Raw genomic sequence first — 20,281 nt, 5'->3', positions numbered from 1 at the left:
GGAGAAAATATTTACAAACCACATATACAACAAAGGACTTGTATCTAGAATATATAAAGAATTCTCAGAACTCAACTGTAAAAAGCAAGCAACCCATTTTGAATATGGTCAAAGAACATGAACAGACATTTCACCAGAGAAAATATACAGATGGCAAATAAACACATGAAAAGATATGAAAAGGGAAAATGCAAATTAAACTCATAAAAAAGGAAATGCAAATCAAAACCACAATAAGATACCGCTACACACCTACCAGAATAGCTAAAATAAAAATGGTGATCACTCCAAATGCTGAGGTTGCAGAGAAACTGAATTACTCATACGTGGATGGTGATATAGCCACTCTGAAAAGTCACTTGGTAGTATCTTGAAAAGCTAAACATACAACTACCATTACAACCAGCAATTGCACTCTTGGACATTTATCCCAGAAAAATGAAGACTTATATTAACACAAAAACCTACATGAATGTTTATAGCAGCTTTTTCTATAGTAGCCAAAAATTGGAAGCAACCCAGATGTATTCTAACAGATGAATGGTTAAACAAACTGTGCTGGACTATTACTCAGCAAGAAATATGATACATGCAACAAGCTGGATGAATCTTCAGAGAATTATGGTGAGTGAAAAAAGCCAGTCCCCTAAGGTTACATACTGTGGGAGTCTATTTGTATAACATTCTTGAAATGGCACAACTATAAAGATAGAGAACAGACTAGTGGCTGTCAGGGGTTAGAAAAGTGGGTAGGGTGGAAGGAAAATGAGTAAGGTTATAACAGGACAACATGAGATATCCTTGTGGTGATGGAAATATTTGTAAATTGCATCAATGTCAACATTCTGGCTGTGATCTTGTACTATGGTTTTACAAAATGTGACCATTGGAGGGAACTCCATATTACGTGCAATCTCCATATTATTTCTTACAACTGCGTGGGAATTTACAATTATCTTAAAAGGAGGGAGTGATTAAAAGAATTTAATTTAAAAACATCTTCACTGACTTCTCATGGCCTGCAGAATAAAGTCAAAGCCCTTGGAATGCCACATCAACCTGACTTCTGTCATGCAGTAATTCACCATTTAAACCCCAGAAAAATTTAACTAGTTGCTCTCTCATGGTATTTCACTTCTCCATGCCTTTGCATATGCTGTCCCTTCTGCATGAAAAAATGCTCTCCTTCTGCTGGTCACTGAACAAACCCGCTAATTTCTCAAAACTCTGATCATAGAACATCTCTTCGATAAAGCCTGGCCTGACTCCCCAGGACAAAATTAATCACTTCCTCCTTTATTTGACATCTATATGTTTCTACGGTTATAGTATTGCTTGTTTCACACTGTATTGTAAATATCTCTTTAATGGCTCTCCCCCCACTAGATTTTGAGTTCCTTGAAAGCAGAAACTGCCTTGCCAGTCGGTGTATAGTAGATGTTCGATAAATGTTTATTTGTACTGAAAGCAGAGTGAATGAAAAGATTCTGGATCTGTACCAACTCCAAACCAGGAGGGAAAACCCACTCATCCCCTGGAAGTTCTTAGAGATTCATACTTTGTTACTTTTCTAGACAGAATTCAGATGCATTATTAATTTATGAGATTCATGATTTATCAGTCACAAATTTCTGTGATGCTTCTTTTCAACAAATACTTGTGAAGCACCAACTCCATAGTGTGCCAAGCTCTATGTCTAGCACACCTCCCCTGGACAAGCAGGGAGACCAAGGTGGTGCTATAATTCCTGCCATGCTGTGCATTAGGGCTTGGCTAAGCCATGGGCTGAGACCCAGGGTGCACACAGACAGTTTTGTAGGCTGTGAAAGGTGCAAGTCCAGGGAACATTATCCTATAGACTAAGCTATGAACAACTCCCTCTTCAGCTGTGTAGTCTTGGGGGCCCTACTGAAATTCTTACATTTGTACCTGCAATTCTTGAAACCCATGAAATAATTGTCTGATTTCCAGGTCAGTACATTTTATGAAGCTAGGTTCCCTAATCCAATAGAGCAGTATAATAAGAAAGGAGATGAAGATGTGAAGCCAGTTGAGTCAGAAACCAAAGAAAGCCCATGCATTATATAAATGAAGCAGACAGAAGAAAGATGAGGCTGATGAGATGTTCAGCCAAGTTTTTAATGTAGTTTTTATAATCTCAGAAGCAGACATCTTAGAAGTAGATACAAAAGTTAACCTTGAAAGGACATTTTGGGTGCAGGGGTATAAAAGGGAGTAAGTCACAGTTCTTTCCCATAGGAGTTTACTGTCTTTATTATCAGCAAATGCTAGTTTGGACAAAACGTAGAAAAAATTATTTTTTGTGATCTACATATTACCCTAAAACCTCTATTTTTTTCTGGAACTCTTGATAAAAACTCTAAATCTTCAAGCAATTACTTTCGAAAATTTTATTTTTGATCGCAGCGCACATCCCATTTAAACATGTCTCAGATTAACGTGGCACACTCTTCCAAGTGCTCAGAGCACTTCATATGTACTATATCCCTGAATTCATTCCCACCAAATTTTTATAATGAGGTTAAAAATCAGCCCTGGAACTTCCCAAAGGAATGGTACGCAGATTTACAAATGAATCATCTAGCAGATGGTAAGACTTGGATTTTTGCATGCTTTGCAGACATTAGCATACTTCAAGGTAGTTACTCATTAAAAATTTTTCACTTAATTTTAGAGGAGGCAGTGTCTGAATTAGTGAAAGTATGTACATTACAGAAAAAATTTTTTAAAAAAGCTGTCTTCTGGCTGTGCATGATGGCTTACACCTGTAATCCCAGAGGCCGAGGTAGGCTGATCATAGGTCAGGAGTTTGAAACCAGCCTGGCCAACATGGTCAAGCCCTGTCTCTACTAAAAAATTACAAAAATTAGTTGGACATGGTGGCATGCAACTGTAATCACAGCTACTCAGGAGGCTGAGGCAGGAGAATTGCTTGAACTCAGGAGGTGGAGGTTGCAGTGAGCCGAGATCATGCCACGGCACTCCAGCCTGGGTGACAGAGCAAGACTCCATCTCAATTTAAAAACAAAAAGCTATCTTCTGACTCTCAAGTATCCAACTTACACTAACCATGAACCAAATGTTTGTCAGGTATATTTCACTGTTAACAGATATGCTTTTGTTCTAATTAATCTACTAAATGAATGCTGTTGAAGTTCTTTGAAACAGTCTCCTTTTAATCTTTTGTACATCATTACTCTGCTGAACAGATTAATTCTTTTTATGTATGACAAAGAGTAATGGAGACCTTTCCTCTTGGAATTGATGGTCTCACTATATAGGGATCCACTACACCAGATGAATTTCTAAATAGACTTTGAAAATTATGTCAGGACTATGCACATCAGTTGGGCAAGGACAGATGTAATGCTTTGCTTTGAAGCAGGTTGGGTCCCATTCTCGCTGCTAACTCTTTAGGCTTGGGTTATGCATTGCTTATTGTGATAACTAGCTGTTTGAATACAAATGTTAGTCTTATTTTTGATTTTTTCTGCTGACAGCTCAAGTAGATGGTGCCCAAGTAGACGGTGAATAAAATCTAGAGTAACACACACACCTTGCCTTGTGGAAATTAACAAAGTCTGTATGGATTTTTTTTGCACTCCAGAATGATTAAACTAGGGCTAAATCCAAAATGAAACTTCAAATAAAATCTGAAGAGCTAGGGAAAGAGAATACCAACCTAAAGAGTTAGGAGAAAGATAGACTTCCGAATATAGAAGCCCAAAGAAAAATGCAAATCCTACTTTGCATTTTTCCCAAAGAAGTGAGAAGATGTAGCCCTGGTGAGACAGGAGCAGAAAGACATAAGAAGAGAAACAGGTGTTTTCAGAGTTAGACATAAATAAAAATATGTTACGTAGGAATTAAAATCCTCGCTGAAATATAAAAATGACACCAACAAAATTTTAATGATTGGAAGACGAATTTGAAAACACTGTCTTGGAAAATAGATGAAAATGGTAAAAGTTGAAATGGTGAGAAACAATAGCAGGAGGTCAGAAAAGAAAACAACATAAATAAACAAATCATAGGTATGCTGAGACAAAAGTTGGAAAAGAAGCAGCAAAGATAAAATTGAAGGCAGCTTGCCTGAACAGAAGAAATTAAGATTCCCGTGTTCAAGGGATTAAAAGGGCTCCCCGTGTTCAAGGGAGAATTGTTTTTCAGTAAAAGTCCCCCACAATTTCATATATACTACCAAAATTTTTGAATTACAAGGACAAAGAAAAATGTTTGTTAGCAAAGGAAAAAAAGCTTGTTAGACTTTATTCCTAATTCCCTTCTACAGCATACAAATAGCATATGACATCTGAGAAATATGTTCAATGTAATGAAAATTCAATAAATCTATACCTAAGTTGTTGTTCATGTATATCTCGTTAGCCATCATGTCATTCTTGGAAAGAATTCTTTGAGGATATACTTCAGCCAATTGAAACATGAATAAAAATTAATTCTGTAGAGCTGTGCTGTCCTATATAATATGGCTATTAAGCACCTGAAATGTGGCTAGTCCTAATTGAGATGTGCTGTAGATATAAAATATACAATGGATTTTGAGAAAAAGCAAAAGAAAATAAAAATTCCATTAATAATTTTTGTATTGATTACATGTTAAAATGACCAGATTTTTGATTTATTGGCTTAGAATTGATAAAATTATTTTTGTTTGTCTTCACTTTAATACATGTAGCTACTAGACAATTTAAAATTACATATGTAGCTTGCATCTGTTCCATTGAACAATGTTGCTCTAGATTCAAATTGTTAAAGAAGTATTGAGCACCAAAACCAGGTAAACGTATCTTTAAGTCCAAATATTGGACAAAGATTAGAAAACAGAATATAATGTGAAATACCATCACAATACTTAACAGTGAAGCCTCTTAATATTAAAATAACAATTTAGCAAAATACCTGAAAATTCACATGATATCAGTAAAAGTGAATAGAGGGAAGGAAAGAGATGGGAAAGGTAATCTCATCACCTCTGACAGATAGGAGTTAGTGGATACTATTAAGTTATTGATGTTGATAAAATACAAGAGAAACAGAATATAAGAATATATAATTTTAAATTTAAAGGTAACTATCATCCAGGCATGGCTGCATATACCTGTAATCCCAGCTACTTGAGAGATTGAGGCAGGAGTATTGCTTCAGCTCAGGAGTTTGAGGCTAGCTTGGGTGACATAGTGAGACCCTGTCTCTAAAAATGAGGCGGAAGGAGGGAAGGAGTGAGGGAGGGAGGATGGGAGGACGGGAGGCTGGGAGGGAGGGATGGAAGGAAGGAAGGAAGAAGTAGGAAGGAAGGAAGGAAGGAAAATTATCATAGTTTCCCAATCTGGATTAAAACACGTTACAGCTGTATATTGTTTCAAGAGGAAAAACTAAAGCCAAAGTGATAAGCACGAATGTTTTAGGTAACTAGAAATAAGAAGGAGCTAGCTCTGGTAGGATCCATTTTCTAAAAAAGCAGAATTCAAGGAGCGAAGAGCAAAGTCAGTAATTTTTTATTGATAAGGGACGTGGTCCACAGTGAAGATATGAAAATGCTACACCTTATTCTAGCCATAGGATAGATCTTGTGTGCTACTCTAGATATGGTTCTTTTCTTTAAAGTAGTGCCCACGAAATAGTTACAAAAATTCCCATGAGTTAGATGACAACAAAATCAGATTAGATTAAATCAAGATTAGATTATATAGGACATTGTCTTTGATTCTACTGTTACAATGTTACCATATTATAGTCATATTATATGTAATGGTATATTAATTAATGACATATGACAATCCATATGATGATCATAGTTACCTAGAAAATTAAAAAGGTAAAGAAAGGAAGAAGATAAGTTTAAGTGACACCACCACTAAAAACAACCATTGGAAATATATTTTCAAAATAGGCAACTTCTGGGAAATAAAAATTGCCATTGCAGTCTTCTTAGAAGTTGACATGTCAGACTGGTGACATATAGCCAAAACCATAGATAGAAATTCTCTGATTTAAAAAACAAATTAGGGAAAAAAGTGGAAGACTAGTCTATTGAAAGTAGGGGAATGAAAATATCAAATCTAAAAGTGAAGACAAATGAATTAGAAATGAGAAAGCAGCAGAGTTTCTAAATTCAAGAACTACCTCTTTAAAAAGGCAATGAAATGAACAAATCTCTAGAATAGCATGGTCCAGTGAAACTTGCTTTAATGTTGGACAATTCTATGTTGGTGCTGTGCAGTACAGCAGCTGCTAGTCATGTGTCTATTGAACATTGAAATGTGCTGGTGAGACTAAAAAAGTGGATTTTAAATTTTATTTGATTTTATTCCAAATTTAAATTGCCACATATGACTAATAGCTATCATTTGGACAGAAGAGCTCTAGAAAGTAGACAGATAAGAAAATAAGTAAACACTCAAAAATATTAGTATATAGATGAAGATCAATACAGAAGATGCATATAAATTTATGCTAACAAATTTGAATATCTCTACAAAATAGTGATTTTAAAGGAAAATATTCCAAAAGAAATAGGTAAGATGAATGCAGCAATAACAAAGACTTTGAACAATTTGTGTAATAATTACTTTGAATAAAATAACTTTGAATTCCAAGTGTTTTATAGGCAATTTTATTCAAATATTGGGGAATAGACTATTCCCATGATTAACACTACCTTAAAGAAGAAACTAAAGACTAGAATAGAAACCAAAGACAAGGAATAATGCCAGTTGGCTTAACTATTAAGAAGTTTTTATTGTATGATCCAGATGTCACATAGACTTTTTGTTTAAGACCTATATAAGATTGTTTCAAATCTTCATTTCACATCCAGTTTCAATACTTAAAGTTTCTTTGAAAATTTTAGGGTTTTCCCCTCATTACTTATGGCTATTGTTTTCTGAGTCTGTTGAATTTTTTCCTACACTTTGTGTCTTGCAGATAACAAAAGATGGGACACAGTCTATTCTTCATAATTTCTATATCCTCTCTCCAATGTCACGTTCAGAAAGCAGCAAGTGTGTGAGACTTTTATGGTTCTGGAGAGCCAGTTATATTACAACTCCACATAGCATTTAACTTAAACACAAATGCCAGAGATATATGTTTTTGGCAAATTCTGCACTTATTTCTGCCAAGTGTCTTATGCCATTTGTGTTGCTATAATAAAACACCTGAGACTGGGTAATTTATAAAAAACAGACATTTGTTTCTCACAGTTCTGCAGGATGACTATCCAAGATCAAGGTGCTGGCAGGTTCAGCGTCTGGTGAGAGCCTGATTTCTGCTTCCAAGACAATGCCTTGTTGCTATGTCCTCCGATGGGAGGAGCGCTGTGTTCTCACGTGGTAGAAGAGACAAAAGGGGACCAGACTCCTTCCATGAAGGCCTCATGACCCAATAGCCTCCCAAAGGCCACACCTCTTAATACTGCTATACTGGGGATTTGGTAAAACAGGTTAAACTAACAAGATAACTCAGAAACAAACCCTAACACCTTTGGGAATTCAGAATTTATCATCACAGATCAAATTTGATTCTTATATGTTGATGGGGGAGCCCTCTTCCCCATCCCTGATGTGTGTGATAAGGAGTTAAATTTTTAAATCTTTTTGCATTGCAGGAGATAGAATTCCTGAGAAGTTTCTAAAACCAACAGTTACTATATTGAAAATAACAAAACAGTATCTAGGTGATTGATTTAAGATATTCAAACATATTGATACTTCTTTTTTTGTACTATCATTTTTGTTTTGTTTTAGTGAGCATAAAGGTCTTCATTTGGGCTTTACTCCATTCATTCCTGATTCCTATGTAGCCCAGACCCAAATTTTCTACCCATTGGGAATTTTAGGGGTTTATTTTTTAAAAGGAGAGGAAAGCTACAAACCCATGTAACAGATATTTTGAGAACCATTGAAGGTTTCCAGTAAGGTTTTTTCCTTCCCTTTACAGAAAATTAAGTCTCCTCCTTTCCCGGTGCTTCTCTGGACTCTAAATGTTTCAGCTTTCTGACAGCATAATCTTTGAGTATTCTTATACGTAACTGAGTTGATAAGTCGCTTGTCAGATTTAAATGGGATTACCACATCACCGTGGGCTCCTCTTACCAGCAGTTTATCAAGCTGCCATTCTCAGCCACACCACAAAATGAATCTGTAGTTGTTTCTGATTTAGATTCTTCTTATCACATTTTCTTGCTGTCTTGTCTTTTCTCAGTCCATTAAATTCACCTTGCATTATTTTTCCCTCCCCTGCAGCCTGAACTTCCTTCGTTAGAGGAAGCTGCAAAGTGCTATCTACAAGAGACTAAGTCAGGACTCTTCCTAGTTGTAATAAGGCAAATCCTGTTTCCTGTGAAAAGGGTTGTCTGTTTCCTATTCAGAAATGCAGGATGTTCTGCGTGATCTATATTATGTATATGTTTATTTGCTCTGTAATAAAGTAGTAAACACAGTGTGATGTATCTCACAGAGGCTTGGATTAGGAGAATGAAAATTTTGGGTCAAAGTAATCTGTTTTCTAACACTGTAATCTAGGTTATTTGATTTCTTGGAGCCTTAGGGTCCCAGTGTTCAATAGTTTCCATAATACTTACTTTGAAGGGCTGATGATTAAGTAGGCTAACACAGGTGAAGCCCAGCACATAGCAAGTACTGAACAAATGTTTGCTACATCTGAATCTGAGACCCTACTCTCTTGATGAGCTCAGTGGTACAGATGCTGCCAGTCCGGAGGATTTATAACCAGTCTGGAGGGGTTACGGGTCCGTGAAAAGTTGTCTGTGAAGAAAGGGGTGAGGATTTATGGCAGGGACAGAGGGGAGGTAAGAGGAAAGGAGAATGTAATAGGCATTGAATGAGAGTCAGGAACAAGTCAAAGGAGAGGGGAAAGAGGAGGTGGGCAGGGGAGTGGGGAGAAGCTGATGAGATGGAGTGGGTTGAAAGGAGATGCTCATCTCCTGCACCTGAGCCGCATTATTTTTGGTGCCCTTAAGGCTTAGTTTACCTAAGATTTCCCTTGTGGGGTTTTTGATATTATTGAGAAAGACCTGTGTGACTCTGTTTTTGTATTTTTGGCTCTATTTAGTCAGAAACATTTCATGCTTTCAACATCAGCTTAAAATAAATCAGAGCAGGGGAATTTTTATTTTTCATGTTGTCAGAGCAGACCTTTCCAGTGCCCCTGGAGAGTCTTCTGCCCACATTTGTGGAGAGTCAGAGGAAGGGTTCTTTTCCACTCTGTCAGAGTTCACAGAGGAGAGTACTTACTCCTAAAGACTCACCAGGCTGAGTTGAGATGAACCATGCTGATCCTTCTGAGGCAGGAACGAGTAACAGATTGGATTCTGGCTGTATTTTCTAGCACACAAAAGCGTTTTGAATACCCTGCATCCTGGGCACCTCTCGGGCCTGGCTTTATCTCCTCTTGGTCCTATTTTTAAGCTCTGGCTGCATGGTTTTCTCTTAATTTCCACCCAAATTATGTGGGAATTGCCCCATACTCATGCATGGGTAGACCCAGAAGGGCTAGGAAATTAATTCCCCATGGAGTTACCTTTGACCATGGGGGATGAGAGTCTGCAGATAAATACTCCCTCTTTGATTCCTCAGGAGGATAATTTTGAGCATGCTCCCCAGCTCCTCTGTGATCCCCATGGAACCCAGCCCCAGGTACCCTGTCTCCCGTCTTGATAGGGTTTATTATTAAGTACAGTAAGGCCAACAGATCAGGAGGTGACTGACATTGAAAAGATAGTGTGTTACACTCACAGATTCCAAGAGAAGGGGCTCGTCATACCATGGGGGCCATACAGGAAATCTCGGAGTTTGTCACTGGGCAGAGGGAGATCAGGCTGCTGTGGGCAAGAGCCTCAATGTGGTTCAGGAAGCAGTGAGCTAGGCAGGGTAAGCAGGTTTAGGATTGGCTAGTTGGATAATGTCAGTGCACCTGTGGTAACTAAGGCAGATGGTTAGTGGCTAGGAACACAAAAGCTCTATGAGGGTGGTGGTTGGGGGCGCGGACTCTGGGTCAGTTGGTTTGTATTTGAAAGGCACCCCCCTGGGAGGAGGACTACTGCCTGAGGAGGTGCAGGGACAAGGTGACTCAGACATATTATTCGGTTGTTTGGATCCAGACATGTCTGACATACACATAGAGCAGATGTTACAGCATCAAGTTTACAGAAGCTAGAAACATGGTGAATACACCCATGCAGATGACAACTTGACCTTGTACCTGTGTCTTAGCTTTCCCTTGTTACTCCCTGATTTACTCTCCCTGTTTTCCTTTCCTGCTTCCCAGACTCACTTCCAGAATAAAAAAACTTGCCACAAGCCATTATCTCAGAATCTACTTTCCAGAAAGAAACTTGGTGAAGACCTTATGTTGGAGGCAATTCAGAATGGGCTGAGCAAGGCCCTTTTTTTTCTGTACATGGCGATGTTCTTTGTTTGTCTTTCTTAGAGTATTTCCTGTGATATGTTTCTTACTTAAAATTGTTAATGCTGTTATTACTCACCTTTTGCCTTAAAGTTTTATTTTTGCTTTTTGGAAAATAGTTTATCATTTATGAATTCATTCAGCAAGCATCTCTTCAGAGCCTGCTGAATATATAATCATGAGATCACACTGATGGTTCTAGTTCAAATCTAACACAACAGGGTTCTTCTTCTTCTCCAACTGTCTGTTTGTATTTTCTGTATCCTGAAATAAGAGCTGTGGTTCCCAGCACCCTCTTTATGGCTGCACATTTGCTCTGTCCTATAGTATACATGGTATGGTTTCTTTATGATTGCTTCTTTACGATTACCACCAACAGCAAACCTACTCAAAGAGGTTCAGGATTCTCTGCTGTGTGTGTGTGTATGTATGCGTATTTAGAATTGATCTCTCTAATGGTGTGCAGTAGGGGTACTGTATTCATAAAATATTTAAATTATTTTCCATTTGAATTATGTTACTAATATCATATACAGTTAGGTTTGTTTCTGTTTCTGTTCAATTGTAGGATTTTTAAATTTTTTTGTTAACTATATATTTGAATATTAAAACATTTACATCACTCAAAAATAAAAACTATATACAAATGTGAAGTCTTTCATCTCTAACCTGTCTTCCTTATTCCCAACCCATCTCTTGTGGGTAATTTTCATGGTTTCTGGTCTTGTCGTCTTTGTCTTTTGCAAAAATGAGCAAATATATTTCCCCTTGTTTCTTATCCAAGAGGGAACATAATATCAATAGTCTCATGCATGTTTTCTTTTCGCTTATAATAGATCTTGGAAATTACTCCTTATCAGCTTATAGAGATCTTTTGCTTTGGGATATTAGTGGCATAGCAATCCATTACATAAATGTACCATAGTTAATTCAGAAGTAGGCTAATTATAAGAGATTTCTCAAACGGGAGCAGCATGAGGACTTTGGTACTGTTAAAGTATTCCAAAAATTCATGCAAGTACAAAGTGAACATATGTCAAAGATCTTATTCAACACATTAATGAAGAAACCAGTAAGATGTTACAACTAGTTTAGAAGAAAATCCAAAGAGCAGACAAATATGTAAATCCATCAGGTATGCTGAAATGAATTTACTTAATGGATGTGAAACTGGGAAGACTCATCATTATCTACAGGGCCATAATTAATTGCATTCCATGGGACACAATTTACATTTTCTATAGACAAGAATCATTTGCATTGCTATCAGTTTTCTCCAATTTACAGTATTGTGAAGTAGTTTCAAGATAGTGAAAAGTGAAGACAATTTAGATGGGTGAGATAGACAGGACACTCAAAAAAGTCTTTGGTCAATTTCAAACACTTTGACTGTTTGGATAATGTTTATGGAGGAGAATAAGGAAAGAGCTAGGGGAAAACGAATTCAGTTTTTCAGACTGGCTCTAGCCTAAATCAGTTAGCAGCTGCCTTGTGTTTTTCTGCCTTATCATAGCTTCCTGGGGGCAGGGATGGTATAGTTTTAAGAAATTGTCTTAGTCACCTCAACCTTTAGCAACATCACCCTGATCAGTCAGCAGCCATCAATGCTGAGGCAAGATTCTCCATCAGCAAAAAGATTGCATCTCCCTGAAGGCTCAGATGATTGTTAGCATTTTTTAATTTCAGCAATAAAGCATTTTAAAATTAAGATATGTACATTGTGTTTTTAGACAAAATGCTATTGCACACTTAATAGACTAAACGTAACTTTTATATGCATTGGGGAAACTGAAAAACTTTGCGTGACTCATTGTGTTGTGATATTTGCTTTATTGCAGTGGTCTGGAACTGAACCTATGATATCTCTTATGTATGCCGGTATATTGTTTTCTAGCCTCTTTAGAAGATGAAGGCAAGTGAGAAGGGAGCTGGGAGTGAGTGTCCAGTGAATCCTATTCATCTCTTCAACCACAGTCTTCTTTTAAACTCATCACTGTGTGTCTTTGTGGGGGTTGGTACTTTGATGGTGTCATCGCGTTTCCATTTGGGAACCCTTAATGTAGAGGAGGCTTGGGTCTTATGAGTCTTCTGATTCATTGACTGAGAAAATGGTGAAAAAGCTCATATGAATGCATTGACGGTTTTAGATGAATTTGTAATTTTATTAGTAATATCTATATATATATATTTAACCATCAGTTACATATTTATGGGTAAGATGTAATTTCACCCACAGTTAAATGCATGGCACCCTGTGGATTCATGGAACTCTTCCTATGAGCCTGCCATTCCTCATAAGTCACTGCTCCACAGCACACCAGTCTCCTTTCTGAAACACAGACATGTCCATGTCACCACAACCCTGCTCAAAAATCTTTCTTTTCTTTTTCTTTCTGTTTTCTGCTTGGAGGAGTTTTATTCAAGGCACTTTGCAAATGGCCCAACCAGCCTCTGACCCAATCTCTGGACACTGTCCCTGTGGCTTCGCGCCAGCCTCAGGAGCTGCTTTGTTATGCCTCTGAGCCTGCACACGCTGTCTGCACGGATTGTTTTCCCCTCGTTTCCACCTGCTGAAGAGCGGCTCATGCTTTAGACCACATCTGATGTCATGTTCTGCATGTGGCTTTCCCCGGGGCCCTGAGGGAGAGTGGGTGAGCCCTCCTCTGGCTCCCATAGCCCACTATTTACCCCTCAGTTATGGTGCATTGCCAGTTTATTGTGATTGTTTGTGGGTTCACTTGGGAACCATTCTCATTCATCTTTCCATTTCTAGGGCCAAGAATGAAACCTGGCACATTGAGGGAATTCAATATGTGTTTACTGAATGAAAAAAATGAAGGAATAAAAGGGGATGTGCAGAAATTTTATTGTAAGGTCTTCACTTAGATCAGGTGTAAGAAAACAGGCTGCTTATTCTTCCTCCCAGAACCAGACCTTCATTAACATAGAACTGAACTTCATTAACACAGAGCCAGACTTCATTAATAGGACCAGATCTTATGAAGATATATGTTTAGGGCCTTTAAAAAACAAAAAAAGCTGTCTTGTCTTTCAGGGGCTTGAGGAATCTGTTTCCTGCCACTGATCCACTTTAATTTTCTCCTGATAGACACAAAAGCAGTTTGGATGGACACCCCAAGGGAGGTCAGTTATGGCATGGGCATTGAAAGAGCTGTTTGCTGACCCATGGGTGTCCTTGCTGTAGGCTCAGGGACCCATGTGAGGCACTCCCTCTTGTGTGTGACATTCTTTTGATCTTCCTGGCAGAGCTGTCCTTCTGGTACAACAAGCCAGGGTGATTTCTTCCATGGTGGGCTGCAAGTGGCTGGCCAAGGTCTCAGGGAGGTATCCCCATTTGTACACAAATCCATTCTCCATCTGCCTATCCCATGCATGATGTGTGTTAGCTAACACTGCTTTTCACTCCTTCATGCCCATCCTCATACCTCATGACTTTTTGTGTGAATTAGAAAAAGCCAGCCTTTTGCATAGACAAAGCTGCATGGTGCATGGCTTAGTGACCTGACCGTCTTTTAAAAAATTTTTATTTATTGTTATTTTATTCTATTTTTATTTTACTTTAAGTTCTGCTATACATGTGCAGAATGTGCAGGTTTGTTACACAGGTATACGTGTGCCATGGTGGTTTGCTGCATCTGTTGACCCATCCTCTAAGTTCCCTTCCCTAAATCCCCACCCCTCAACAGGGCCTGGTGTGTGTTGTTCCCCTCCCTGTGTTCTCATTGTTTAACTCCCACTTATGAGTAAGAACATTGGTGTTTGGTTTTCTGCTCCTGTGTCAGTTTGCTGAGGATGATGGCTTTCAGCTTCATCCATGTCTCTGCAAAGGACATGATCTCATTCCTTTTTATGGCTGGATAGTATTCCATGGTGTATATGTACTGCATTTTCTTTATCCAGTCTATCATTGGTGCGTATTTGGGATGGCTCCCTATCTTTGCTATTGTAAATAGTGCTGCAATAAACATACATGTGCATGTGTCTTTATAGTAGAATGATTTATATTCCTTTGGGTATATACCCAGTAATGGGATTGCTGGGTCAAATGGCATTTCTGGTTCTAGATCCTTGAGGATTGCCACACTGTCTTCCGCCATGCTTGAACTAATTTATATTCCCACCAACAGTGTAAAAGAGTTCCTATTTCTCCATAGCCTCGCCAGCATCTATTGCTTCTTGATTTTGTAATAATTGCCTTCTGACTGGCATGAGGTGGTATCTCATTGCGGTTTTGATTTGCTTTTCTCTAATGATCAACGGTGTAGAGCTTTGCCTCATATGCTTGTTGGCCGTGTAAATGTCTTCTTTTTAAAAGTGTCTGTTCATATCATTTGCCCACTTTTTAATGAGGTTGTTTTTCTCTTGTAAATTGGTTTAACTTCCTTGTAAATTCTGGATATTAGACCTTGGCCAGATGGGTAGATTATAAAAATGTTCTCTCATTCTGTAGGTTGCCTATTCACTTGACCTGACAGTGTCTTTGTATAAAGACAAAATCTTTCTTCATCTGGGTAGACATAACAAGCACAAGCCAATGGTGATTGGTAATGGTAATGTCCTCAGACTCTACTTAAACATTTTTTTGCTCCTTGGCTTTTAAAATAAGTTATTTAGTTTATGATTTTTTTAATTTTTTATTTTTATGAATTTTTATTTCAGAACAGCTTTAGGTTTACAGAAAAGTTGCAAAGATAATATAAAGAGATCTCATATACCATACACCCACTTTCCTGTGTTATTAACCTCTTACATTAGCATGGCACATTTGTAACAGTTACTGAACAAATATCTATACATTCTGAGCAGCTAACATCCATACAGTATTCAGATTTCTTTAGTTTTTAACTGGATGTCCTTTTTCTGTTCCAGGATCCCATCTAGAATACCACATTAAATTTAGTCATCATGTCTTTAGGCTCCTTTTGGCTGTGACAGTTTCTCAGACTTTTCTTGTATACTAGTTCCTCTGTTTCCAAGGGGGTTTGGTTCCCTCAAGTACCAAAATGCGCAGAGGTTCAAGTGCCTGATATAAAGTGATGTAGTATTGACATATAATTTATGCACATCCTCCCATATACTTCACTTCTAGATAACTTGTAATACCTAATACAATGTAAATACTAAGTAAATAGTTATTATACAGTATTTAAGGAATAATGACCAAAAAATGTGCAAGTTCTCTACAGATGTATTTTTTTTTTCTGAATATTTTTCTTCTTTAGTTGTTTTAATCCATGGAATCCATGGATATGGAGGTTCAACAGTATTTGGTACCTTTGGCTTCTTTGAAGAATACCAGTCAGGTGTTCTGTGGCAAGATCTTCCAGTGGTTTGTCTAATGTTTTCTCCATGACTAGACTGGGTGTTTTAGACTGGTTCTTTAATAAGTTTTATTACTGTTTAGGTATGGTAATGTCAACAGATAGGGAGACAAATGCCATTGTAAAAAGAATTTGTTTACCTACAGATCCCAAGAGAGGGCTTCCATGTCATGTTATGGGACCATCTGGGGAAGCACTGGTGTCAATCAGGAGGTGGGGTGGGATGTTGTGGGGAGGAACCTTTGTTGTGGTTTCTGCAAGAAGGAACAGGCAAGGCAGGGTAAGCAGGCTTAGGACTGGTTAGTTTGAATGACTTAACTGGGCTGGAGCTTAGGGGCTCCCTAATACCTAGTTGCCTGGTACCAGGCCCTGGGGTGATTAGGTCCAGTGGAGAGTGGCCAGGGGTGTGAAAGCCCTATAAAGTAGCTAGTTGGGGTGTAGACTCTGGATTGGCTGGTTTGTATTTGAAAAGCACACCCCTGGAAGGACTTCCCCTGAGGAGTTGGGGGCTGGGGGAGAGTTGGGGCAACAAGGGAAGCAGAAGGCCAACGTCAAGTGACTCCGACATATTATCAGGTTGTCCAGAACTAGCTGTGTTGGGTACATGCATATAGGGTAGATTTTATAGGATGAAGTTTGTGGAATCTAGAAACATGCCTAATACACAGAGACCACAGAACAAAAGTGACATTTTCATGACATCATATCAAGGGCACACACTATCAGCACAACTTCTCTGTTGAGTTTGACCTTGATCAACAGGAGATCAGGCTCTCCTTTTGTAGATGCCTCCTCCACTTGATGCTCACCTTTAACATTTATCTCATATGTTTGAAGCTTTGCATGCATAAGCATGCATATAATTTTCCTGGGTTTTGATATTGCAGAAGAGTCAACCTCTTGATTGTGAGTTCTAGTTCTTAAAGTTGATGTTCTCTTTGGTATGGGTGTCTCCATAGAATGGAGTCTTGGGCTTCAGGCAAGCTGAGTTTACAGGGGAGACTTGTGTTTGGACATCCTCACTGTTCCCTAAAATAGTAGTGCTTTATATATTTCCAATTGCTGATTAAACATCTAAATAGATACCTGTGGCTCTGTCAGGAGTTTGGGCTGATCACCACTGTAATGAGATAAGATATATCCATAATACTTAGCTTTCAGTCAAAAGACTCAGAGTGGTAGCCTGTTTCTGCATAGAAATGTAAAAATTCCTGGCTACAACTCTCTAATGTTGGTGGAGATGGTGAGAAATATATAAATTTCCTTACTCTGGTTTGGAAGATCCTGAGTTGAGGAAGGCAGGACATGGAGTCAACTGATGGATAATTCACCTGCATCTCTCTTTTCCTCATGCCTCAGGGTCTAAGTCACAGAACTGTCTGTGGAACTCCCTCATCGACGGGCTCACAGGGAATGTCAAGGAGAAGCCACGGCCAACAATTGTCCACGACCCTCGACCCCCAGAGGAAATCCTAGCTGATGAATTGCCACAGCTGGATAGCCCAGAAGTCTTGGTGAAGACATCCTTCAGGTTTGGTGGATTGCAACTCAATGTGTTCCTTCTCATTTGCTTGTGGAGTTGTTTCAATCCAGTTAGATGCAGAGTCAGTGTGGCCAGCAAATTACTTCATTTCTTTGAGCTGAGTAAAGTAGAATTGATGAAGGAGGGTTGGAATCGATGCTAGCTGGACTTCTGGCTGGATTTTCTGAATGTAGTGAAGATCTTACCAGTAGTTAAGTTACTGTTGGTATTTAATTGGTATTGGCATTTAAATGCTGAGGCAAACGATTTACTGATGTTGGCAATTTGAATTGGATTAATGAGTCTTTTGCTTCAAAGGAGGCTGACGCATCCAGATAAGGGTGTAGAGAAAAAGCACGTGCTGAGAATTAATTCAGCCCTGTGTCTTTAGAGTCTCTTTCTGGGGGAAGGTTTCCAGTTGTAAAAGATGTAAGAGCTGCTCCTGACGGAAATGAAGTGAGAATTTTCTCGTGTTGCTTCCCAGGCGGCTGTTGATTCTGTTCTAGTTCATTGTTTAGCCTTGCATCTTCCTGCAAGGTCTTTTATTTTGATATTGTACTCCTTATAACTCGGTCCCTTACCTTCTTAGCCATATTAAATGAAAATCAATCTGGGTATGAATGTGGTGTAAAAAGGTGATTCCCACCCCCACCATGGGCCTTTCAGACTTACATTTGAACAGTATATTTATAGTATTACTGGTATCAGTAATTAAGACTCAATCATTTTTCCAGCTTGCCTGCTGCCTCTCCTTTCTTCCTGTTATGTCACTTTTACTTATTTTACTTTTCTTTCCACTATAGTCTTTCATACTCTCCACATGGTTAGAAGAACATATAAACCTCGTTTTTCTCTCCCCATAAACAATTCAGACGGCTATTGGAGTTCCATGAAATATATTTGAAAAATGTACTCTCTTTTGTATCCTGGTGATATGTGTAATTGCTCAGTGAGAGCCATTATTGTGTGAAGTTTCTTAGTGTCGACTGAATTATAGATGAGTTCTAAAAGAAGTGATAAATAGGGATTTGGATTTCTTTATACAGTGTGACAAGTGCATTGGTGAGACAAGAATTGCAGGCAAATGCTGTTTTTATTTCTACTAAGGGCTTGGCTATTGCATCATAAGATTTTGAATAGAATAAAATCCACTCATCTAGAGAGAAGTACATCTTATGAACTTGCAATTCTCAGCAAGTGACTGTGGTGAAAGAGGAGACCGTGAATAGCTTTCTCTGTCTATATGTTCTCACCTTGGAACATCTTTTATGGAGTCAGTTCCTTCTCCTAAGACTTCTTTTAACTACTCCTTCCACCCCAAAGCAGGTTCATCATCTTCTTCAGTAAACAGGCAAAGAGTTAATCTTACGAAATGAACGTCTTATTTTCTCACCCAACTCCGTTACCATCATCTTTTTTTTTTGGCATTCTCTTGGTGCTCTTTAATAAAGAGGATGTATTGATGCCCATGAGCATCATTTAATCAGTTAGTTGTATCATGTAGCAATGTTTTGCTTCCTGAGAGAGAGTAAGTTATAAATTGAATGTCTGGACTTATTTTTGTTTCCTTGTAACACTTGGTGCTGTAGGAAGAAGACAGCAGGAGCATGCAGGTTATGCCAACCCTTTAGCAATTGAGAAAAGAAATCTATTAGCATTTATTTATTTTTTTATTGGTAACTTTAATACAACTGTGTACTATTCTGTAACTATCCTTTCCTCCAAAGAAGATGATTGATTTTGATGGCAATGTTAAATGGCAGATACTGTCTTCTGCAATTGTCCTTAGCTGTCACCACAGTTCATGTTCACCATGATCAGTTGTGAGATTTGTTGTACATAAATTACTACAAGTACTCAGGTATGGGAAGAGTTTATTTATCAATAAATACATCAGAGCAGAATTGAGGTTACCTTACAGCTCCTTTGTAGTGTCATTACAATTGAGTGGTACCACAATAAGGGTAAGTAATATCTTTGATTACTTCCTTCTCTTTCTCCTTGGTCATACTTGGAGGGCATTTGGGATATAGGGCCATGAAATATGGTCATCAGCTCCACCAAACAAGATACAAAAGACAATGTCAATAAGGCCAATGTGCCAAATTATCAGGAGGTCCAGTCTTTTCTTGGTGTTCTTGTCCCTCACTATTTCCAAGGACCCCCAGCCTTATTGACAGTGGTTCAGGAATCATCACTTATTCTGCTATGCCTTTTGCCCCTTGCTAGGGAAATTAGGTCTCATGTTGAATGTGGACTTTCTGACCTCAGTGAAATTAGGCATCTCTGTCACCAACCCAGATGACCTCTTCCTTGTGATGTCTCCTTTCCTTGACTTTTGCTGTCTTTTCCTGACACCTGGCCTCAGCACAACCACAATTTTTCTCGGACATATTCTAATAATGTCAATTCTCAAAAGGAAGAGGTAGGATACTTAATTCCACTTTTCCTAGAAATCTTTTCTAGCTCTCTGCAAGGTAGAGTCAAATATATACAAGCTACTTCCAGGACAAAATGTATATTCTTGTTTAATATTTGCATTTAGCATTTTCATTTAAGTAGTTCTTTTCACAGCAAAGGGACAGTCTGCTCTAAATCTAAATTCTACTTTCTGTTTCCGAAGATAGAAAATGTTTATAAATTTATCAATGATGGGTGTTTTTCAAAAAAATTTCGAACATTTTTATGTTTCAGTCTCCCCCAGGTTCTGTTACATCAGCAATAGCTGTTCTTATTTGTCAGGTTTGACTCAAAAAACTCAAGGATTCCGTCCATTTTAGAGACAAAGAAACGGGCCCAGAGAGGTAAAGCCTATAAAAAAATTGCTTGTAGATTGCTGGTCTCCAAAGCAGCAGCAAGGAGTAGCTTGGGCAGAGTTTAGGTCTTACTTTGTCACCCCACCACAAATAAGTATATCATCTGTACACTCACATAAAAAGCATGCTTGTGA

General features: G+C 38.3%; 1 protein-coding gene across 1 annotated transcript in view; it reads left to right on the top strand.

Moving 5' to 3' along the window:
• The window catches only part of PDE1C (phosphodiesterase 1C), a 548,731-nt gene that overhangs the window by 107,722 nt on the left and 420,728 nt on the right, over positions 1-20,281 (top strand). Inside the window, exon 3 of the mRNA XM_017527132.2 lies at positions 17,169-17,340. Coding sequence (XP_017382621.1) covers positions 17,169-17,340 — 172 coding nt within the window. The remainder of the gene's footprint in view (positions 1-17,168; positions 17,341-20,281) is intronic.

Source organism: Cebus imitator, unplaced genomic scaffold (genome assembly GCF_001604975.1).
Source record: "Cebus imitator isolate Cc_AM_T3 unplaced genomic scaffold, Cebus_imitator-1.0 Scaffold45, whole genome shotgun sequence".
Classification (NCBI taxonomy): domain Eukaryota; kingdom Metazoa; phylum Chordata; class Mammalia; order Primates; family Cebidae; genus Cebus; species Cebus imitator.
This window is presented reverse-complemented; position numbering and strand designations above follow the sequence as displayed.